The sequence below is a fragment of the Toxorhynchites rutilus genome, chromosome 2 (genome assembly GCF_029784135.1).
Source record: "Toxorhynchites rutilus septentrionalis strain SRP chromosome 2, ASM2978413v1, whole genome shotgun sequence".
NCBI lineage: Eukaryota > Metazoa > Arthropoda > Insecta > Diptera > Culicidae > Toxorhynchites > Toxorhynchites rutilus.
The window spans coordinates 32,684,779-32,709,559 of NC_073745.1; the positions used below are offsets into that span (position 1 = coordinate 32,684,779).

Consider the following 24,781-nt stretch of genomic DNA (forward strand, 5'->3'; position numbering starts at 1 on the left):
ATTTACAAAATAATCGAAATATGTAAGAAAAGAAATAAGACATAAGCTTTCTCATCACATTAATTAAAAGAGGTGTACTTATTCATAAACTAACGAATATTACAAAATAGAGAAAAAAATTACCTTTAAGGAAAATTCCAAAATAATAAATAAATAATAAATAGTGTAGAGTTTCTCCTGCTATACAATACATGTATAGCATGTAAAAATTAAATGTGACCCTAGAATAGAAAACATTTAAAAACTGAAAAATCACCACAGTGGCGTTTGCGTAACTTTGCCATTGGATGAAAAAAAAAGATTATATTATTTGTGTATTATCCAAACAGGAGAAATATTCCGGAAAGCATTTTATTTCTTCATAACATTATTGATTTGGCGTTTAAGATACTTTTGCGATTATGTACAAAACGTTAGTCTTTTATGCAAACAAAATTGTATGAAGCATTAATCTTTTATGCAAAAAGTAAGAATGTATAAATCAAACATTGACCTAAAGTAAAATGTATTTAATTGTTAAAAATGAAGCATTAGCAACTTAGACGAAAAAATGTATAAAAAAAAATTAGTGGGTTATATCTATGATATAACCGCAAGGTTCACGTGGAACTACCTTAGCTGAGCAATCATTCGTTTGTATTGATTAAATTCTTGATTGAATGAAACAGTTTCCAAATTCAATTGAGTTCAATATATTTGCTCTGTGAGTGAAAAAAATGAACAAATGCCGTGTAAAGTCAATTCATTTATTGTGATTGATTGTTCTTCGTTACAAGTAAATTTAATGACGGACCTTTTACGTTTGGTATGATGACTAGAACAAAATATATGTACGGAAGAATTATCAAACGTTTGATGAACCAGCCTAAGGCTGAAAATCTTTCCAATAAAGACAAAAAAAAATTATCAAACGATTATTTTATTTTACATTTCCCTCTGAAGTTTACATCCCAAAAGTGTACAAGTTACCACCCAGGCACGGTACACCAGCAGCAGGGAGCATTGCGACCCAGTGCACCGAGTCACAGGCACATTTTTCGCAACACTCGGCATAAAAGCAAACATTATAAAAACCATAGTGTAAGCATATTTAGGCAATCGTGTAAATCAATGAAATAATAAAGTTAGTTTACATTGTGACTCCGTTCAGGGTAGTTCAGCTTTTTTTAAAAAGTCAACCGAACTTCCCCAAACGTAACTGGCGCCCGAATAGGGACCCTCCACCTGGTAACAGTATTGTACTCCTAGTAGTGAAGCCGCTCCGAGTTAACTTTCTAAAGTTACTCCTACTCCGGACCCAAGCTCCGTCCGTCGTCAACCGAGGGATTTGCGTGTAGGAGCACAGCGAACGAGCGCACCAGGAAAAAGAAGGACCCGAGTCAACCGGCATTAATAGGACTTCCAAGGACTAAGGCGTTGTCCCGCGGTACTCGAATGTACCTCCTAATAATCTTGTGAGTATAAACTCGAAAGAAATAGACTAAGCTAAAACCGTACCGCAAAGCGGATAGTACGGAACCCAATAAACTTATACTAATTCAGAGCGCCGAGGCCGGACCCACCGTAACCGGAGCGCTGTTATATCACAAAATAACGCGGAAACTAACATAATTCCTCCAAACAATAATTAATCTAAAGTGAAGTGTTGTGTGAAAGGTGAAAGTGTTTAGAATTAGCAAAAATTGATTCAATAATCGAGGCATTAGAAACACTTACGATCGATCCCGACATGGCCTTGAACCCGTCGAACCCGATCGTTTCTGTGCCACCTGTTTTGGAAAACGCCACACCACGTTTTACGATCGACACCAGAATGTCGTTCCACGAGCGTGGCAAAATTCCAGCTATCGTGGCAGACTTGCCCATTTACACAGGGAATCCGCGCAACCTCGCGCAATGGATTCTCGATGTAGAAGATATATTGGAATTATTCGAAGATGGTAGAGATACATTTCACTATCATCTGATAATAAAAACTATCCGACGTAAAATTAAAGATGAAGCAAGTGATGTACTCATCACAAACAATACTCCCGTTGAGTGGGACGCAATAAAAAACACTTTGCGTCTGTATTACGCGGACAAAAGGGATTTGATGACACTGGACAGCCAGCTGAAAAATATGACAAAGGCAAAGAACGAATCAATCGAAACCTACTATAGCCGGATCACCGAGATGATAACTCTCATAAGTTCCGCAATAAACTTAGACGAACAATGGCGGGGACACGAAACCGCCCTAATAAAATTATATAATATGCTTTCCTTAGATACCTTTGTGAGAGGTCTGGGAGAACCGCTCTCACTTTTTTGCAAAAACTACAAACCAAGTAATTTAGCACAGGCCTACCATTATTGTGTAGAATACCTGAACCTAAGTGCAAGAAACGCTCCATTTAATACACAGACACCACTGCCATTACCCGCTCCTCGTAGCAATCTACCAACGAGAAATATTACGCCACCAGTGCCCCCGCGTTATTCGCAACCCAAATTTTCAAATTTCCACCCAGGAAAATTGCCAATATTACCACCTCGAAATACACCATTCCAAAGTCAAAAGTTCCAAAATACCAATTTCCAATCACAACCTAACGTATTTGCACCCAAAAGGACATTTATGCAACCTCAACCACGACCGGAACCGATGGATACGAGCTCTATTCGTACTAATCAAATTAACTACGGTAATCGACCTTTTGCACAACGTAGGCAAGCAAGCGATTCAATGCGTGTTCACGAACCTAACGCTAAACGAATGGCAAACATCTTAGAAGAATGCCCCGATCCGGAAGAATATGAAAAATGGTACACCGAACAATTGGAATTGAGTAAGGATGATTTCAATAACGAAAATTATGTGGAATCGTTAGAAAATTTAAATCTAAACGCCGAAAATTCTAACGAAGCTAACACCAATCAAATGCCCGACCAAGCTGAAGAAACTAATTTTTTAGAGGACACCGATTGGGTCACGAAATGGTTTTAGGAGAACCTGACGTTAAAACCCTCCCTTACGTTGAAATACCTACATCAAAGGAGTCATTAAAATGCTCATCGATTGCGGTGCCAACGTAAATGTTATCTCGAAGAAATGGGCTAATTCATCCGGAATGCCAATAAATACCATGCGTGAACAAAACATTAAAGGTGTTATTGGTACTCAGAAAATAAAAGAATGCGTCAAATTAAAAATTTTCCACCCACTTTTGCATCGAAGTTTCAACTTTTTGGTATTCGATTTTCATCCTTTTTTTGACGGAATAATCGGAACCGAAATTCTTTTCGGCAATAGATTTAACCTTATTAGTGCGAAAAAAACCCTTAAAGTTAAATGCGATTCAGGAGATCTGAGAACCATCCCTCTAAAATTTTACCTACACGAAGACAAGCGATAAATAAAACAGAAACAACAAACATTTTAGGAAAAATTAGAATTTCCCATCTAAACGAAAATGAGCGAAATTCCTTGATACCCATCATAAATAACATCAAAGAAGTGTTTCATAATCCCGATAACAAATTAACTTGTACCACCAACGTCGAATGCGAAATTCGAACTGTTGACGACATACCCATTTATCAGAAAGCATACCCGTACCCAATAGCATACAAATCAGAGGTCGAAAAACAAATAAGCAAACTTCTCAACGATGGTATAATAAGACCATCTAGATCCGCGTGGAATTCACCTGTTTGGATTGTCCCTAAAAAACTGGACGCCTCAGGGGAAAGAAAATTCCGGCTTGTCATAGATTATCGAAAATTGAACGATAAGACTATCTCGGACAAATACCCTATGCCAGAAATATCGAACACTATAGACCAATTAGGAGGAAATAAATATTTTACTACTCTCGATCTTGCATCCGGTTTCCATCAGATCAAGATGAAAGGAGAAGATATTGAAAAGACGGCATTTTCCGTCAATTATGGCAAATACGAATTTGTTCGTATGCCATTTGGCCTAAAAAATGCACCGGCCATCTTCCAGAGATCTATAGACGACGTATTACGACACCACATCGGGAAACGGTGCTTTGTTTATATAGACGATGTAATAGTCATGGGAAAGACACTCAAAGAACACCTCGAAAATCTAGAAATCATTTTGAAAACGTTACACGACGCCCATCTTAAAGTTCAGTTAGACAAGTCAGAATTCCTACACGAATCAGTGGAATTTTTAGGTTATATAATAACCAACGGAGGAATAAAACCCAACGAGAAGAAAATCGAAGCAATAAAAAAATATCCGGAACCCAGAAACCTGAAACAACTTAGAGGATTTCTGGGCATGATGGGATATTATCGGAGATTTATTAAGGATTTCGCTAAAATAGCCAAACCCTTAACTAAACTCTTGAGAGGAGAAGGAGATCAAAGAAGTGCTAAAAGTATAAATTTCAACACTGATGAAAGAAGATGTTTCGAAAGTATGAAACGGATACTGACCGGAAATGACATCCTAACTTATCCAGATTTCTCCGAACCTTTTTGCTTAACGACCGACGCGTCTAATTTCGCGATTGGTGCTGTTTTAAGTCAAGGAAACCCTGGAAAGGATAGACCGATACATTTTGCCTCTAGAACTTTAAACAAAACTGAAGAATCGTACAGTGCCATAGAAAAGGAACTGCTTGCGATTGTTTGGGCTTTGAAAGTATTTAGAGGATATCTCTACGGTCAGAAGGTTAAGATCTATACAGATCACCAACCTCTAACATACAATCTTTCTCCTAAAACTTCGAATAGAAAACTCATGAACTGGAAAAATTTCATTGAAGAACATGATTATGAAATCATGTACAAACCGGGAAAATCTAATGTAGTTGCAGACGCCTTGAGTCGCGTTCAGATAAATTCATTAACGCCCACTCAACACTCTGCAGAAGACGATGATTCCAACTACATCATTTCAACAGAAGCCCCTTTGAACAGCTTCCGTTCCCAATTAATAATTGAAATTTCAACAACTAACTCAGAAACAATAGTAACAAATCCATTTCCTGGCTATCGTAGAATCCTGATCAGAAGAACGAAATTGAACGAAGAAATTTTGACCACTATTCTAAAAGAATTTTGTGATCCAACTAAAACCAACGGATTCTATACTTCTGAAGAAATTCTGGGACAAATCCAGGAAGTGTTTAAAAAATATTTCAGCAGGCTCGGATTGCTCAAGATTCGTTTCACCCAAATTATATTACGAGATGTTACAGACGCAGATGAGCAAACAAGAATAATTCAAGAGACTCACAATAGAGCCCACCGCGGAATCCAAGAGAATAAATTTCAGATTTTACGTGAATTTTACTTCCCAAATATTATACAACATTTGAAGAAATTTATACGCGTTTGCGATGAATGTAACACTTCGAAATATGATCGACACCCGCTCATTATCCCTATACAAGAAACACCAATCCCTAATCATCCCTACCAAATCCTTCATATAGATATATTTCAAATAGAGTCCAACTACTTTTTATCTTGCATTGATAAATTTAGTAAGTATGGTCGCATGATTCCTATTAGATCCCGACATGCTGTTCATATTGAGAAAGCAATATGGGAAACAGTTACCTCCTTTATCGTACCAAGCTCCCTTGTAATGGATAACGAGCGCGCATTTCAATCACCCGATATCAAAGGGAAATTACTCGATTTGAATATCAAGGTTTACTTAACCCCAAATAGCAAATCCGAAGTAAATGGCCCTGTGGAGAGATTTCATTCCACCATCCTAGAACAATACAGAATTCAAAAGCAAATCACCCCTCACTTGCCATCCCATAACATTATCCACATAGCAGTGGAAAAATACAATAACACAATCCACTCATCCACACTCAAAACCCCTAAGGAAATTTTATTCGGAAATCAAAGGAACCCCGACAGACAAATTAATCCTGACGAACTAGAACAAATACGACAGAAGACTTACGACGAAATAATAGTTAGACTAAAAGAAGCCCAACACAAACAACTTGAAAGAGCAAATAAAAATAGTAAAACTGCACCTGCACTAGAAACTGGGCAAATGGTATATGTAAAAGACAAAATCATTAAACCGAAGCACAAGAAAATATTCAAGAAAACTTTTGTTCAAAATAGCAATGAAGTAACGTTCAGGAACGAAGAAAATGCAAAACTACACAAATCTAATGTAAAAAATATCAACTTATTTCCAGGATCCCAGCAGTCTTAGGAACACTGCAAATACAAAGCCTTAACCAAGAACATGTAGCAATCATACACCTATCCCAGAGCAAAATTGTAACAGGGCAGTCTAAAGTTATAAACAAAATAAACACAACAAATATAGCATTAGCCGTACACGACATCAAAACCAAGATTCTGACTAGAGAAAATGACGACCCCGAAATGACAGCTTTACTAAAATGGAAAATAGATGAACTAGAAACAAACCTCAACCAAATACAACCGGCACACCGACGACAAAAACGATGGGACGCACTCGGAAGAGCATGGAAGTGGATGTCAGGCTCACCAGACGCAGACGATTTACGACTTATCGACTCTGGAATTCACAAAATTACCGAAAATAGTAACCAACAAATTACTATCAATGACGATCTTTATGATGGGCTGAATAACATGACAGAAACCATTAATGATCTAATTAAGGAAGAAAATAAAACACACAGAGCAGTTAAGGCAGGAAATGATTTAATAAATATTATTCTCAATCTAGATATTATCAACCAGGAAGTATTAAAAATTCAAAATTCCATTACGCTATCAAAGTTGGGAATTGTTAATAATAGAATGCTTACATCAAAAGAGACAGATTTCATGATTCAAATTCTTAGCGATCAAGGTATACCAACCGAATTAATAGACGAGGCACTTGGGTTCGCAAGCGTCACCATAGGCACCAACGGACAAACTATACTCTACATCATCAACATTCCAAATCTTAGCAACTCAACATATCAGCACCTGAAAATTGCTCCTATAATAACATATTCATTACGTATAAAACTGGAAGGAGATGAGTATCTCTACGGTAATGACAAACTTTTCCTGAAAACAGACCATTGTTCAAGATTAGGCAACTGGAGTCTTTGCAACCACAACAGTTTGAAAGATGTTTCCTTAGACGAATGCATATCCAATATAATAATTGGCCACGACAGCAAGTGCACGTATGAGAACGTCGCGCATTACCCAATAGTAACGGAAATGAGTCCCACAATACTACTATTAAATCAAGTGAACGATTCATTTCACAACACATGCGGAGTTTCCAATCGACGATTAATCGGATCATTCCTGATCACATACCAAAACTGCTCAGTTTCGATACGAAACATGACATTTACAAATCAAATCATAGAAACCGTTGAGCATCCAATCTTCTCGCTTTCAACAGGACTAAATGTTGTTAAGCGGAAAATAGAACAGCAAACCGACATTCATTCATTGAAAAGACTTCACCATAAAAACCTGGAACATCTGGAAAACCTGAAACTCACAACAGTTACACACCATTGGACAATAATCGGAGGATTTTCATTTACAACTTCTATGATCATAATCTTTATCATCTACATTCTTTTCAAGTTTAGAACCCAATCAGCTAAAGCAACAATCAACCCAGAAAAGTCAACCATAGATGATCATTTCACTGACCCAGCACCAGTACATTTTTACCAACCACCATCGCTAAGAACCTGACCGTTGAACCAGGAGTTTCAACACTAGGGGAGGAGCAGTTACCACCCAGGCACGGTACACCAGCAGCAGGGAGCATTGCGACCCAGTGCACCGAGTCACAGGCACATTTTTCGCAACACTCGGCATAAAAGCAAACATTATAAAAACCATAGTGTAAGCATATTTAGGCAATCGTGTAAATCAATGAAATAATAAAGTTAGTTTACATTGTGACTCCGTTCAGGGTAGTTCAGCTTTTTTTTAAAAAGTCAACCGAACTTCCCCAAACGTAACTTACATACTTCTCGAATCTCGAATTTGCTTGAAACTGGGAAGTTCATTCGCTTCTAGTGGCTGCACGATTTTCCCAGGTTCCTAAGTTTAGAAGATCATGTTAGGACAGACATATTCCACTCTGCACAAAGGCAAGCGAGGACAAAAGTACTCGCAGTTTGCATTTATTTGCAGAGCCGATTTCCCCAGAAACCACGGTTTTGAAGTCTGTGTTAGGGAAACACATTTCAATCGGAACAAAAATACCCCCGATTTGTATGAATTCGCAATGCCGATTTCCCCACGCTTCATGGATTTGAAGTCCGTGTTAGGGAAACACATTCCAGTCGGAACAAAAATACCCCCGACTTGCATGAATTTGAAATACCGATTTCTCCAGGCACCTTGGTTTAGAAATCTCTATTAGGGAACACATTTCGGTGGGAACAAAAGCTCCCCCTACTTTCGTGTGTTCTTTTTCTTCTTTTTGGCTTTAAGAGGGTTTAAACTTTTCAGTTCACTCGCCTCTAGGCTCTTTCGTGTGCTTGCAATGCCGATTTCGCTGCTTGGTTTTAAAGTCTGTGTTAGGGAACATTTTTCGATGAGAACAAAAGTCCCCCTGCTTTCATGTATTTGCAATGCCGATTTCCCCAAGGCTGCTTGGTTTTGATGGCTGTGTTAGGGAAACCGTAAATCGGGCCAATCAAAACGATGCAGTTAGGGCGTTTAGATAACGCCTCATATTTTACAGTTATTCAATTGTTTATCTAATGAAAAACAACATTTTGTTAGTTGCGATAGATGCGTAGAAATATTCCCTATCAAGTGATGCAAACATCTCTCCTATCCAGTACGAAATGTTCGAGCTATAAGCATTCGAAATCTTTCATTTTTTCCTGCATGTTCTGTGTTTAGGTTTTCATTTTACCCTCCATATATTCCGGTTAGACGTAGTCCCACGTCAAAAATAAAAAATCACCACGGTGGCGTTTAGGTCCCTGTGTCGTCGGATGAGATATGAAAGATTGTGTGTTATTAGCCTTTTATCTAAACAGGAGAAGCATTCCAGAGAACAATTTAATTTTATGTCACTATTAATATACTATACACTATTAATTTGGCGCTTAAGACACTTTTGCGATTAGGTATAATACATAAGCCTTCAATGCAAATAGTAGATTTCATCATAACTAACATTTTTTCCATTATACCTATCCGAAAAAAAGGCCATAAGGGTTGTTTTGATTTTTGTCCCGCATCCCCATATATTCAACGCACTGTGCGACGCCTTGTTTTGAAGGTGCAATATCTAGTTAGTATAGTGGGCGGAATAGCCAAAAAATGTCGGGTTTTAAGAGAGACATGAGGTCTGGTGTTGCTCTAATGAAACATAACACCCGAAGCGTTACCTTTAATTCGCTCATTTGCATTCATTCGCCGGACACAGAAGAAATGAGATTCATATTCAGTAGTTTTGTTGACGTTTTGTAGTTAACATGGTTCTCGTTTTTGCAATATGTAATACAAATTAGAGCACCATTAACATCGTGTAGATGATCAATCATCTACATGATAATTAATTCCTGTTTTTGACGTAGGATTACGTCTTTCGGGAACATATTGGGGTACAAATTTAAAATCGAAAATCGAGCACATCGTGAAAATTGTCCAATTTCCAAAGCTTATAACAATTTTTTAAATTGAAGAAAGTATGAAATCAGAAAATTAACTATCGAACAATTGAAAAATCGCAACCCCTATCCTAACAGAAATACCCACTTCTGATTGGTCGAAATTGACGACACATGCGGCGGTTCCCTAACAGAGACATCAAAACCAAGCTGCCTGGGGGAATTCAGCATTGCAAATACATGAAAGTAGGGGGAGCTTTTGTTCCCACCGAAATGTGTTCCCTAACAGAGACATCAAAACCAATATGCCCGGGGGAAATCGGCATTGCAAATATATGAAAGTAGGGGAAACTTTTGTTCCTACCGATATGTGTTCCCTAACAGAGACATCTAAACCAAGCTACCTAGGGGGAATCGACATTGCAATTATATATACAAGTTGGGGGCATTTTTATATTGCAAGTAAGGTGAGTGATACGATTAATTCTGGCAAATAAAATTTAAATTTGGAACTTTTATGTTGGTTCCTTCGTGAAATTTCATATCAATGACCGATCGTGCATTGTAAAACTTCTAGCACAAGTGTAAGTGTAAAATTGTATATGGTAGCAATTGTGTTAAAAATGACTTGAAATATTTGTTTCAATTTTCATAAATAAAAACCAAGGTGTGTTCCCGCTCGGAAACGAGTCGTTAGGTTTAAGCTGTCTGTGTTGTTGTGTTCATTTTCACCCAGGGAAAGTTTATACGGCGAGAAAAATTGGAAAAGTGAAAAAGTGATTTCTCATATGCTTTACATATAGTATTAGGTGTTGTTAGTTCAATTAAAACTCGTATTGGGTTGAATAAACACTAAGAAAATAAAAATTATAAAAGAAAATTACAAATTAAATATGTTTCCATTTCAAATATGTTTTCTCTACATTAAAGTAACATGTTTTTACTGATGAGAAAAATCGATAATTGTGTTCGGTATTGGTAATTATGTTATATTACATTGGGGATTTTTTTTTCGTTATTTCATCCATACATAACACTGGAGGCATTTCGTTTAGGGTCACAGAGGATGGTTTTCATCATATCTCATTCCACTTCGACACCTTTTATCTGATACGCACCATTCAACGACTGTTTAGCATCCTTCTGCCATCATTACTCGGTAAACACTGGTGGAGTGAACAAACAACCGAAAAACACGGCCCTTTTCAGGACCATAATGATTTAAACGGAGTAATTCTTCACAAATATCCAAACTCAACAGATAGCCTAACGGAATCCTACGTCAACAATGCGGTCGTGTCTCGGACACAACCCTCTTGTGACTTTTTTTTTATGTACGCCCTGATTGTTCTTGATAATGAAATTGCATATCGCAGAGCAATGCATTTCCACAACCGCAAGCGATACACTCAAAGTGTGTATGGTAGAAAGTCGTTCAACTAGAACCTGTTTTCTTGGTTGTTTATTTTGCTCTCTTTTTTTCGCCACATCCAACGCCAAACGATGATCGTAATGATAGTAAAAGAAGCTGTTAACTCGTAACCATGTCTATATGTCGATTGTGTATGAAAAGTTGTCCCAAGAATGGTGTTCTCGGGAATCGATTCTTCAGGGAGAAAGTTTCCGATGTTATTTGTATGTGGGTTAGTAAATTTCGTGTTTTATTTTAATTCTGAAATTCATAGATCTTTAGTAATTCCTAGGTGGAGATTGATGATGATTGCTTATCGAGAGATGTATGCGAGTCATGTCATGGGCAAATTGGCGAGTTTTATAATTTTAAACAGCAATGTCGAGCCTTCCAGTTGAAATTCAAGGAAAGAATGGCGAAAATATCCACAGAAACTTCAAATAAACCCGATAAACAAAATCATGTTTCTGGCGATATCGACAACCGAAATGCACTCGATCATTCTTGCTCGAAGAAGAAAGAATCCTCGAACAAGAACAACCACAACGACAAAGAGAGAGCCAAGGTTAAACGTGACAATATGCATGTGGAAAAGACCACACCCAAAAAACCACTTGGCAAAAAATCATCCTGTGTGTGCGAGTTGTGCGGCCGTGCGATCTACATCAGCCGTATGGAGGGCCACAAAAATAGACACCTCGGTTTGGAACCTTACGAATGTGACGTTTGTGGGGATAAGTTCAGCTGCAAATATAACATGCGATTGCATTGGCGAAGGAATCACGTCCAAGATGAGCAGTCCACGTGCGAGATTTGCGGTAAGAATTTCGTCAGCAGGATGGCGCTCAAATCGCACCTGAACGGAGTTCATTGTGAGCGAAAACTCCAGTGCACGATGTGTGATGTGAAGTTTCATACCAGGTCAGTCTCTGTAGGAGTTTGTGCCAAGCAGGTCTTTGATTTTCTAGATTCCAGGTATGCTCGGAATGCTCATTTGAAGATCCACAACCAGAAACGCGACTTCAAATGCCCGCTGTGTCGAAAGGCTTTTTACTGTAAATCAGTGTGGAATATTCACATGCGAACTCACAGTGGTGAGGCCCCATACAAGTGTGACACGTGCAGTAAAGCCTTCGTACACCGGAACATGTACGTGACGCACATGCAGAAGAACCATCCCGGTCATCCGCTGATGTATCTCGACGGGAGAATATCTTTTAAAAATACAATTATGAACAGGGCTTTGTAGTGGAACTGTGCATCTCGTAAAATTCTCGATTTAATATACTTCGGCCGTACATTTGTGCCAGAGACTTACTCGCTTAAGTGTACTCCTTCCTGCTGAAGATGGTCCTCAATCCATTCTAGAAACTCGGACACCTTCACGTAAACCCCGGGTACGTCTTGTCCTCCGCAGCCTATACCCCATGCTACTATACCGGACTGGACGTATTCGCCGTTCCCCCGGCTACATACCAGTGGAGCTCCTCCGTCTCCCGTACAGGTATCGATACCTTCTTCCCCGCCAGCACATATGAAGCTGGAATGCAACTGGTAAAACGCGCCGAGTCTAGTTTTTCGCAATTGTTGGATACATTTCTTTCTTGGAACGATTGGAAGTTCAACCTTCTTCATTATTTTGGCGTACTTTTCCTTGGCGTGGAATTCCTTCTTGCCCCAACCTGCGGCTTTACATCGGCTATCATCGAACGATTCATCGTCATTTGGAAGACATATGGTTCTGATGTGTGGAGATAGTTCAGCTGGTTTTTCCAGAATCAGCAGCGCTATGTCGTTGTGATAAATGTTTGGCGTGAATGATTCATGGATAATAACTTTCTTCACGTTAAAATTCTGTTATGTACAAAATTTACAATTAGATGCCAAGTCAATCGATAAAGAACGCCATTCGACAAACCTGATATTTGAGGGGTTCGTTCTCAGTGGCCGTATCCCACTCACCGAGCCTGGCAACTAGATCTTCCGGTTGGTTCGGTTGGTTGGTTTTTCGCAAACAATGGGCCGCCGTCAAGACGACTTGTGGATGAATTAACGATCCAGCACAAAAATACACCAACTTCTTTTCATCCAACAATTCCATACTGTGCAGAAGTGCCACCATCCATGGAAATTCGGCGAACTGTGCCACCGTTGAATCTGCCAGATGATACTTATAACCATTTTCATAACCTCGACCACAGCTTGGCGGCAAAGGTTTTTCCTCCGGTGAAGCATTCGTGGGTTTCTCCTGAAGAGCCTCCTTCTTTGTTTTATTCGTCATAAAAGAACAGCATTTCATTAAGTAGTGTTCGCATTCATCATCTTCCACCTCCAATCTGCAAGAAAAGGGAACGCGTAAGAGGGATCTGTTAGACGCTGGAGCTCTGCAGCTGTTAAGCATACTTCACTGAAATCGGCTCAAGTTCCTCTCCGAATCTGTAATAGTGAACAATACAGATATATACTACAACAGTATAACCCGAACGTTTAAGGTTACCTTTCATTTATGAGACCTTCACCCTCAGTTGAGATGGAGCTGTTCACGCAAAGGTGTTTCTGGACACAGTAGCCTCCTGGACATTTCTACAGAATTTAAAAAAAAGGAAAATTGTAAGGGGTTGTAGGGTAAATGATCTTGGTTTGTCCAGTCGAAAATATGATCATGGTTTGCCCACTTTTTGAATGCTCTAATTCAGCGCTCCTGTGTCAAATAAGGCCTTCGAATGTTTCGGAACATATAAATGAAATTGCCTTTTACGTGATTTATAGTAGTTTGATAGTATATTTTTACGAAATCACATGTTTTAAAGGATTATAAAATACACCTTCTATTTGTGTCAATGCGCCCCTCATTCGAGCTAACTTTTAATCGATCACCAGATGATTATTTGGCACGTATTCCGACCTTATTTGGATTACAACACTTATAAATATTGTAAACATCATGCTTGCTCACCATTTGTATCGGATTTACATAGCTAAACCATTAAATTAACGCATTTTGATGAACTCAATTCTGATCATGAGTTGTCCAATTCAATAATGTTGTTTTGTCCACATGATTTCTATGGCAACCGCTTGGCGCGCTGCAGTTTGTTTATGGTGTGCTTCGCGCATAGCAGAAGTATGGTTTTTCTGTGTTGATTGTGTTGAGGTGAACACTTCTAAAATGCCCAAGAAAAGGCAATATTCTGAAGAAAGCCTAAATTATGAATGAATCAATATGATGACAGTAAACTCAAGCAATGATAAATGGAACATCTAATTGTGAATTTGAATGTTGTCATTCAAAAATGGAACCGGACAAACCATGATCATTTTTTTGGGCAAACCATGATCAGAGGTGGTCAAACCATGATTATAATTCTTCTTTAAGGAAAATCGTTAAAAAACATAAAAATTTGAATAATTTCAACACCTTATGGTAGTATTAGAAACTAGAGACTTGGAGCTTTTCAACAAACCCAAACTCGTATCGATTATGTGTGATTTTCATGAAGAAAAATCGATTTGCATTTACTAGTTGCGTAAAAACACCCCAAATTGGACAAACCAAGATCAATACAAGATCATACAAGGTTCAGGAGGCTCCTAACCGCGACGAAAGGCAAAACATGGTGGGGAAGACGCGAGCCCGGAAGCTGTACACCGAAATGCTGACGAAGCCGCATTGCCTGGTAATGGACGACGAAACCTACGTCAAAGCGGACTTTCGTCAGCTGCCGGGCCTGTTGTTCTTCTCCGCAGAGGACAAATTCAGCGTTCCGGAGGAGATTCGCAAGCAGAAACTATCCAAGGAAATAGGTTCCCTGGCTTAGCAAAGATTTGGACCCGTGATTCTTAGGCCTCAATTGCCTACATCTAGGGAAATAAGTTCCCTAGATTAATCACGAAGCGCTCGAGAGAGGACGAGCGAAAGGTCTTGCCTTCATAGCAAGCATCTAGGGAATTTCGATTCCTTAGATTATATATTCAATTCATTTCATGAAAAATAACATTTTATTAATTGTGATAGACGCGTAGAAATATTTCCTATCAATTGATGCAAACATCATTCCGATCTGTTGAGAAATGTTCGAGTTATAAGCATTCGAAATACGGGTAGGGTTAGCACAAAAATCGTCAGAACAAATGTATGGGAAAAAAGAAAGTTCATCCTATTTTCATGAATTTAAACCATTCACTGGTCCAGAACCATTCTGTGGACTCTCCGACTGTGTGTTGAGAAGCGAGCTGAAAAAATGGGAAGACCGGGAAGTGACAGCCAATTGGATGGCTGCAAAACTTAAACAGGCGAAAAAATTTATTACGCCGAGTATTAAAATTATTCAACAGCTGCTAAGCCTTAATAAGAAAGACTTAAGCACATTCACTAGTCTTGTAACAGGACACTGCCCGAGTAAATACCATATTGAGAACATAGGTTTAGCACAAGATGATATTTTTTTTTTTTTTTTATCCAAAATATATATTTTTATTAAGGCTCATATGGCGTCAACCTGACGGGGCCGGGAGTTCAATATTTCGACAATGTTTGCCTTATAACTATGTTAGTAATATGTAACCGATTACTCGCGGTTGGCTCGAGGTTAGTATTACAAGTGTTTTCGTAATTGTGATGTTGCTGTCTCCAATGCTCTGTACGTGTGTCCGACACGGGATACTTCCTATTGGGATGCAGCTGACCATTAATCAGCAACGCCCCCCTAGTCTGTACCCCATATCTAGCGTGGTGCGTCTTCTCGAGGAATCCAGGATAGAATGGTCACTAGCCGGCGCAATCATCAGCTCGTGTAGAGTTGTCATGAGCGGTACAACCTTTGGCTTTTGTTGAATCATCAGTGGACTGCACAACCTTTGGCCCGTGTATCTGTAAAGAGTGTGTGTATGTATTGCCGCGACTAAGTAAAAGTTTATAGATCGGATAGGAGGGATACGAAACAGGGACACAACGAAGGAAAAATCATTAAACGTTGACATCGGCGTTCCTGAGGAACAGGTATAGATGAAGCAGAAGATCAGGATCACGGCTACCTAAGATATCCCGGACGGGGATATCCGATTGTCTGCCTTGTGCTCTCAGTGCTCTAGAGAGCTGAGAGCGAGCAGCATGGAACCGGATACACGACCAGACAATATGCTCGATGTCGTGGTAGCCATCGCCACAATCACAAAGATTGTTTGCTGCGAGCCCAATTCGATAGAGATGCGCGTTTAGGTTGTAGTGATTGGACATAAGCCGAGATATCACGCGAATGAAATCACGACCGACATTCAATCCCTTAAACCAAGCTTTCGTCGAAACCTTAGGGATAATCGTGTGTAACCAACGACCGAACTCATCTTCACTCCACATGCGCTGCCAACTAACGAGTGTGTCCTGACGAGGAATGTGAAAAAATTCGTTATAAGTAATTTGCCTTTCAAAAAGTGTGCCTTCTGAAGCGCCCACCTTAGCTAGCGAGTCCGCTTTCTCATTCCCCGGAATCGAGCAATGAGAGGGAACCCATGCTAAGGTAATCTTGAATAATTTTTCGACCAAAACACTCAATAGATGTCTTATTCTTGTTAGGAAATAAGATGAGCGTTTATCAACTTTCATTGAGCGGATTGCCTCTATCGAGCTAAGACTGTCTGAAAAAATAAAATAGTGGTCGATGGGCATTGTTTCAATGATCCCTAAAGCGTAGTATATCGCACCCAGTTCAGCAACATACACGGAACAAGGATCTTTGAGTTTGAAAGAGGCACTGGAATTTTCATTGAAGATGCCGAAGCCAGTGGACCCGTTTATGCATGAACCGTCAGTAAAGAACATTTTATCAGATCTAACTTTCCCATATTCTGCCGAAAATATCTCCGGAATATAATCGGAGCGTAGATGATCTGGGATTCCATGGATCTTTTGTCGCATGGACAGATCAAAATTGACAGAGGAATTGCAAAAGTATGGGAAGCAAACTTGGTTGGAGATGCCTGGTGAAGGGTGCACGTCGTGGGTAAGGTACTCATGGTATAAAGACATAAAACTTGACTGAGGAGTCAGTTGGAGTAGATTTTCGAAGTTATCAATCACCAATGGATTCATGATCTTGCAACGGATGAGAAATCTGTAGGATAATTCTGTGAACCGAAGAGTAAGCGGGGGTACTCCTGCCAAAACTTCGAGACTCATCGTATGTGTCGAATGCAAACACCCCATGGCTATACGCAAGCAACGATATTGTATTCTCTCCAGCTTGAGAATATGAATCCTGGCAGCTGATCGGAAGCAAAAACTGCCATATTCTAACACTGATAATATCGTTGTTTTGTATAACTGAATGAGGTCTCCTGGATGGGCACCCCACCATGTTCCGGTTATTGTTTGGAGAAAATTGATTCTTTGCTGGCATTTCTGTTTCAAATACGCATTTAGAGTCAAAATATACTCCAAGGTATTTGAAAAACATCGAGTGCTTGATCGTTTTGCCGGATAGGTGAAGCTGGAATTGGGCGGGTTCGTGCTTCCTAGAAAAAAGGACCATTTCAGTTTTCTCCGTAGAGAATTCGATACCCAGCTTGAGAGCCCACGTGAACAGGTTGTTCAGGGTATCTTGCAAGGATTTTTGCAGAACGGCGGGATTAGTACCCGTGATGGAAATAACTCCATCGTCTGCAAGTTGTCTCAACGTGCAATCTCTAGTTAGACAATCATCTATATCATTGACGTAAAAACTATACAAGAGGGGGCTTAGGCAGGAGCCTTGTAGGAGGCCCATAAAACTGTAACGAGAAGATTTCAAGCTGCCATGATTGAAAAACATGTGCTTTTCTGAGAGTAAATTGTACAGGAAATTATTCAGAATTGGCGAAAGTCCACGATTATGAAGTTTCTCTGAGAGAATTTCCATGGAAACTGAATCAAATGCCCCTTTGATATCGAGAAAAACGGAAGCCATTTGTTCTTTGCGAGCAAATGCGATTTGGATTTCAGAAGATAGCAGCGCGAGACAATCGTTCGTCCCTTTACCTCGGCGGAAGCCAAACTGCGTATTTGACAGCAAATTGTTCGTTTCAACCCACTTGTCCAAACGAAGTAGAATCATTTTCTCTAACAATTTACGAATACAGGATAACATTGCAATCGGCCTATACGAGTTGTGATCGCAAGCCGGCTTGTTGGGTTTCCGTATGGCTATCACTCTCACTTGTCTCCAGTCATGCGGGACTCTATTCAGCTCCAGAAACTTGTTGAACAAGTTCAGCAAACGATGTTTTGCCAAGTCGGGAAGATACTTCAATAAGTTGAATTTAATCTTGTCCGACCCCGGAGCTGAATTGTTACATGAGAGAAGTGCAATTGAGAATTTTACCATCGAAAAATTCTCATAATCGCCTTGGAGCGGAATGTCGCGTACGACGCTTTGTGCAGGAACGGAATCGGGACAAACCTTCCTTGCAAATTTGAAAATCCAACGGTCAGAGTATTCCTCACTTTCATTTGTATGGTTCCGGCCACGCATTCTCCTAGCCGTATTCCAAAGAGTGCTCATAGCTGTCTCCCTTGACAAACCATTGACGAACTTCCGCCAATATCCACGCTTTTTTGCTTTAATCAGACCTTTTAGTTTGGCTTCTAGAGCTTGGTACTTTCGAAACCATTCCACTAATCCAGTTTTCCTGAATTTTTTGAAAGCGGATGATTTTTCAAGGTAGACCTTTGAACACTCCTTGTCCCACCAAAGTGATGGAGGACGACGTCGGAAAGTGGTAGCAGGAACACGTTTCTTTTGAGCTTGAAGTGCGCTTTCGTAAATCAAACTCGATATAAAGTTATACTCATCGAGTGGAGGAAGTTCATGCATTGAAACAAGTGCTTCAGATATTATTTCTGCAAATTTTCTCCAGTCAATATTTTTCGTGAGGTCATACGCAATATCGACTGACTCACGAGAACCTGATTCATTGGCGATCGATAAAATTATTGGCAGGTGATCACTACCGTGGGGATCTTGGATTACCTTCCACGTGCAATCCAGGGATAATGAAGAAGAGCAAAGTGATATGTCTAGCATACTTGCCCGTGCAGGAGGGTTGGCTATCCTAGTTGCTTCCCCTGTATTTAAAACTGTCATGTTGAAGTTGTCGCACAGATCATAAATCAACGTGGCACGGCTGTCATCATAGTGTGACCCCCATACTGTTCCATGGGAGTTGAGGTCACCTAAGATTAGCCGCGGCTCCGGCAATGCCGCGATGATATCAAAAAACTGATGGCGGCCGACCATGGTTCTTGGAGGAATATATATCGAGGCAATGCAGAAGTCTTTGCCATTGATTTGTGTCTGGCAAGCGACAACTTCAATGCCTGTCATCGATGGGAGAGTGACTCTATAGAAGGAGTGACATTTTTTGATCCCCAATAGTACGCCACCAAACGAGTCATTTCGATCGAGGCGAATAATGTTGAAATCGTAGAAATTCAGCTCGTCGGCTGAAGAAAACCATGTTTCACAGAGGGAAAATACATCACAGTTAGAACTATGAACTAAAAATTTAAATTGATCTAGTTTAGGGATGATGCTTCTGCAATTCCACTGTATTACAGTGGTCAAATCCTTGACCTCTTGCACTGAATCAGGCATCGAGGGAAATGAACGCTGCTAAAAAACCACATTTTTCTTTCAAAAATGTTCTCACAATCGGAAGCAAACATAATACTATGCTTTTAAGAGGGTCATTTATATTTAGAGCATTTAAATTGTTGTCCACCAGGTCAGAAAGCGCAAGCAAACCAGATTGTGGCTGTTGCCTCGACCGCGAAAATGGAACAGACCGGGTGGGTGCTGCTCCGGGAAGTGCTGAGGACCCCTGGTGCGTGGAAGAACAGCTTAAACCAGGAGGTACTTGCTTCGGTCTATTCTCAGCACGTTCAATTCGAGTTTTCATTCCAACTTGGGAAGTTTCGGTCGTCTTTCTGGGGAGTGAAGGAAAAGAAGTAATTTTTCTTTTCCTGACGGCACCCTGCGATGTACCGGAACCTCCTGCATTGGGAGCATCAGCAACAGGCTCGTCGTTCTGCAGAATGGAGTAGGGATTGTCCTGAGTCGTTGGAACGGAACTCTTAAGCATTTCTGCATAAGTCCGCTTGGAACGTTCCTTTAAGGAACGCTTGATTTTTTCCCCTCGTTGTTTGTACACCGGGCATTGAATAATATCATGAGGAGTCCCGCCGCAATGAAGACACTTGTGCTCTTTCGCGCAAGGATTCTCATCATGGCTCTCTCCACAATCTGCGCAACGTTTTTTATTGCAACAATAGGCGGCCGTGTGACCGAGTTGCATACATTTGTTGCATTTCATTACCCGGGGTACAAACAACCGAACAGGTAAACGAAGTGCACCTATTGCAACGTAGTTTGGAAGGGCGGAACCCTCAAAAGTCACACGAAAAGAGTTTGTCCGATTGAGAACCCTTTTGTCATTTTTTTGTTACACAGATTTCAGTCGATCGCATGCAAGAATCTTCACAGTTTTTAGTGAAGAGTTCTTGAAGCGACCGACACCATCGATAATCTCTTTTCGAGTCAAACCCTTTTCGGTTATTACGCCGTCTATTTCGACGTTGCAACAGGGCACGTATACGCGATACTCAATTGCAAAGAGGTCGCAGCGCGTGATTTCGTTCGCTTGGGTCCTGCTTGAGACGACAACTCGTAGTTTGTCTGGCCCCATCCGTGTAATCTCGGTAACTGCAAAAAACTTCTGAGTAAGTTCCTTCGAGATACGAATGACATTGAGAGGTTTAGATTTTCGTCTAAAGTATACAATGAATGGGCCTTTGGAGCCTCTAGGGTATTCTTTTGGACGAAAATCCTGTTTTTCTTCAATGTCCTCATCTTCGGAACTTCCAACTTCATATACAGAAGTTTCTTCCTCAATTTCTGCTTCATCTTCCTGCTCTTCAGGAGGAGGATCGGCATCGGAAATATTCAATGGCGTCGATGGGGGATCCTTCCCGCCCTCAGCCATATAAAAAAAATCGGTCAACTGTTCGATATGAACAGAATATAATGATAATAAACGGGTGGGTAATATCGGGGACATAACCGGAGTGACGTAGGACTATACAAAAGGGACAGCTTTTGTTAAATATATATTTTAAATATATTGTTTTATTTTCTTCTCCTACGTGAATACCTACCTATCTACCTGAAAAATGGATTAGTTTACTGTTTACTCTTTATGAATATGTTGATGGTTCTGAAAAGAACCTTTGGTGTTGTGTTTTTGTTATCACTCGATATTCCCATCTTGTTCGGTTAAACCTTCCTGTTTAGCTATTGCGTTCGCCACTCGCCACTCGCTTTCACAGTTGGAAAATTTCTTCCCATCCAGCTTGTGACATGTTGTTCAGTAAATTACATTTAACATCTTTGCCACTCACTGAAACTAATTGTTGCCTTGATGAGCGCCGAACCGAAGCTGCTCTGTTCTTGATGCGGGGTTTCTGATTGTCGTGAGCAGCTTTGCAAGCCAACTCGAGCACTCCGACGGCCGAAACTCTATAATCGCTGTTAGGTATACTGGTGCTCCGGCACCAATCCGTTCGGCCTAGTTACCCTTGCGGAGCAATCAGTGAATGCGACCAACAGGGAACTGGAGACCTGCACGGTTCGAGTGAGACTTTGCCTTTCCCTTAACGTGTCCTCCTTTGTTACGTCCACGATGCCGATGCCGTACAACCACACGGGTTTACGGTTTGAAAGAAAATAAGATATTTTTTTGGGGTCCGCGTGTTTTATACTCTAGCGGTACACACTCACAGGATAGAGACCAATCGGCAGACTCAGCCAGAGGGGCGAGTTCAACGAGACGAACGAATGAGCGTTAAAAGGGAGCGATGGCAAAAAAATACATTCATTACGATTTGTTCGCTCGTTGGATTCACATGTAGGCTAAAAAGGGTCCTTTTCAGGATCACAAAATTATCTTTAATCTATAGAGTTTATTGTTTTGTTATCACTCGATATCCCCATCTTGTTCGGCTAAACCTTCCTGTTTAGCGATTTGTTGCCACTTGCCACAGCTTTCACAGTTGGAAAATTTCTTCCCATCCAGCTTTGTGACATGTTGTACAGTAAATTACATTCAATGCGACGTGCCGAAGCGCCACTCAGTGTCGCATTGGAGGCGATTTTAACCTGTAATTGAACATTTGCGATGACAGTGGTACAGTGTCGACTTTCAATGTTGGGTCATAATTTGGATCTCTATGTTTACAAAAATGTCCAACTAAATAAGTCGCATTACATGTCCGTCCAATTAGCTAAATGTCGAACTAATTGTAGATTACTGTACTTTAAATCTGGAAACAATTTAAGAATTGGTGAAAATTGAATAATCAGGAAAGTCCCCAACTATCAATAAGCTCAGAACAACTGCCAAATTCACATACTCATCAGATCCTGGCAAACAAATTATGAAAAAATCAATTTGTGTTTTATTATTATTTTGGATAATGTTTTAGAAAGCATTGAACTGTATTTCCTAAACTCTTTTTTGGAAGGTTTAATGGCCCTGAAAAGCGCCTTGTTTTATGGAATGGTTCCAATTTAGAAAACTTAGTACTCGTGGTTTTGAAAAAAAAAAACCATTTCGAACGCCCTCGATGCCGCCCTGTTCTGGATTTGCCACCAAAGCAGTTTGTATAAAGAACAAACTTTTTTCTTCTGCTACCTGATGCCGTTTTGCGATTGCGTTTGCCACTCGCCACTCGCTGCAACTGCCTGTTGTTGTCTTGATGTGTTCTGTTCTGAATGCGGTTTTTATGATCGTCGCGAGCAGCTTTGCCAGCTAACTCGATCACTTCGGCGGCCGAAACTATATAACGCCGGCTAGGTGGACTGGTGCACTGGTATTAACGCGCTCGGCCTAGCTACCCTTGCGGGGAACTCCAGATCAACACGGTTCGAGTGGGATTTTGCCTTTCCCTTCACTTTTCCTCCTTTACCATGTCCAGACATGGCTGCTTGGGTTGGTTGTGTTGTGATGCGAACCGATGTGGTGAATAGTTTGAATGAGAATGATCGTTACGGCAGCGGAGCGGGGATTTTTAAGCTGACTGGCTGGCTCGAGAATTACGCATGTGTGAGACAGCGACCAATGTTTCGTTCATTTTTTTCTTTTTTCTTTCCAATCGTGCTTCATTCTATTTCGCTGCTGCTCTGGTTGCCCGTTTTGGTCGGTACGATTTGAGGAGCACAAAATGGACCAATCAAAAATGGGCACATAGTGCATTTTGACAATGCTTGATATTTCACAATTATTCAATTATTTATCTCAAGAAAAATGAAATGTTATTCGTTATGATAGATATATTTCCTATCAATTGATGCAAAAACCTTTGCGATCTATTGAGAAATGCTTGAGTTATAAGCGTTCCAAATCTTGCATTTTTTCCTACTTGTTCAATGCCTAGATTTCCATTTCACCCCCTATATCTTCCGGTTAGACGTAGTCCTACGTCAAAAACATTTTTTCAATTTATTTTATGTTAATTAAAATGATAAAATGAAAAAAAAATTCCAATAAAAGTTCAACGGTATATAAGAAATAATGATCACCCCTAATGCCAACGTTTGCCGATTTGGTTAACACAAAGTTGAACAATGGTGTAAATCGTGCACACAAGGTAGAAGGAATGATAGGGAAACAAAAGAAAAATAAATTTCTACTTGCCGCGGCTGTGTGGCGTGTGTGATGAATGTGTCTGATTTGGATCCTCAGCGCGCACCACTTTAAACTTCGCTCCACTCGCAAGCGCAACCGGTGAAAAAGAACACTATTATTCGATGTGAAAAAAACACCTTTGTTGGATCGATTAAAAATTTGTCCGATCTGCTTGCGAGTTGTCGAACCAAGGTGTCATAACGCTGACAATTTGATAATATGGTGACTTTTTTTTTGGCTCTCTTCATTCTGGCGTTTTAACGCCATTTTTCGTTTTCATTCCTTCAAAAACAGAGAAGATATATATTCGACCTGTGTGCAAAATGAGTTCTATGTTCTTTTAGATTGTGAAACATTGCGAAACGAAGCAATTTTAATTGTTTATAGTTTGTTCATCAAAATAAGCTAAAAAAATTGAACCTACCTGTTACCTGTAATACACAGTATGTCTTTATTTGGGAAAAGTCGGGGCTCCAGTTTTTATATCGTGATTGTTTAACACGTTCACTTTGGCGCTTGCCATCAATGGCTAGCACAATCCTGGTTCATCGAGTGGCGCTCACTACAGGGGGAACGCATTTGATTTTGCTATCAGAAACTTTTGATAAACTCTTTGTATGCATCCGCGCATATACCTGTACAAGAGAGTTTATGTTTACGTGTTGAAGATGACTTTGACTTTCACGTTGACTTTGATCGTTGATTGTTAATCGTTGATGTTTGCGGGTGCAATTGTATGTGCATTTTCTTTGTATAACTCCACACACGTCGCTCTAAGGTTAAGTTCTTTCCACTCAAACATTATCTCCCTCTCGCTTAAATCCTATCTCTCACTATCACACATTATTCTTATTTTATTCCCCTTCGCGCACCCATGGATATATGCCAACATTACCATTCACGATCGTATTGTGAGATTTCATGCCATTCCCGGTCTTTTATAACCGTTTTTGACGAACCGGAAGTCACCATCCTCGATTCCAAAATGGCATCAGAATACGATATTCGACTACCGCTGGTAAGCGCATATCGTATGGGTTTTCCATATTTTTTAAGCATTCAATACTAT

The 24,781-nt window shown here is 40.1% G+C and overlaps 2 protein-coding genes across 2 annotated transcripts in view; one reads left to right on the forward strand and one right to left on the reverse strand.

The window, feature by feature from the left end:
• Positions 1 to 24,781, reverse strand: part of LOC129765499 (phenoloxidase-activating factor 2-like) — a 38,241-nt gene that overhangs the window by 9,946 nt on the left and 3,514 nt on the right. The window contains exons 2-5 of the mRNA XM_055765887.1: positions 13,496 to 13,581; positions 13,402 to 13,434; positions 12,917 to 13,334; positions 12,317 to 12,852 (exon numbers count right to left, since the gene is read on the reverse strand). Coding sequence (XP_055621862.1) covers positions 12,317 to 12,852; positions 12,917 to 13,334; positions 13,402 to 13,434; positions 13,496 to 13,581 — 1,073 coding nt within the window. The remainder of the gene's footprint in view (positions 1 to 12,316; positions 12,853 to 12,916; positions 13,335 to 13,401; positions 13,435 to 13,495; positions 13,582 to 24,781) is intronic.
• LOC129765500 (zinc finger protein-like) lies at positions 10,949 to 12,304 on the forward strand. Its single transcript, XM_055765888.1, has 3 exons — positions 10,949 to 11,230; positions 11,291 to 11,919; positions 11,974 to 12,304. Exons 1-3 carry the CDS (start codon positions 11,132 to 11,134, stop codon positions 12,245 to 12,247), a joined length of 1,002 nt encoding a protein of 333 aa, XP_055621863.1. The 5' UTR covers positions 10,949 to 11,131; the 3' UTR covers positions 12,248 to 12,304.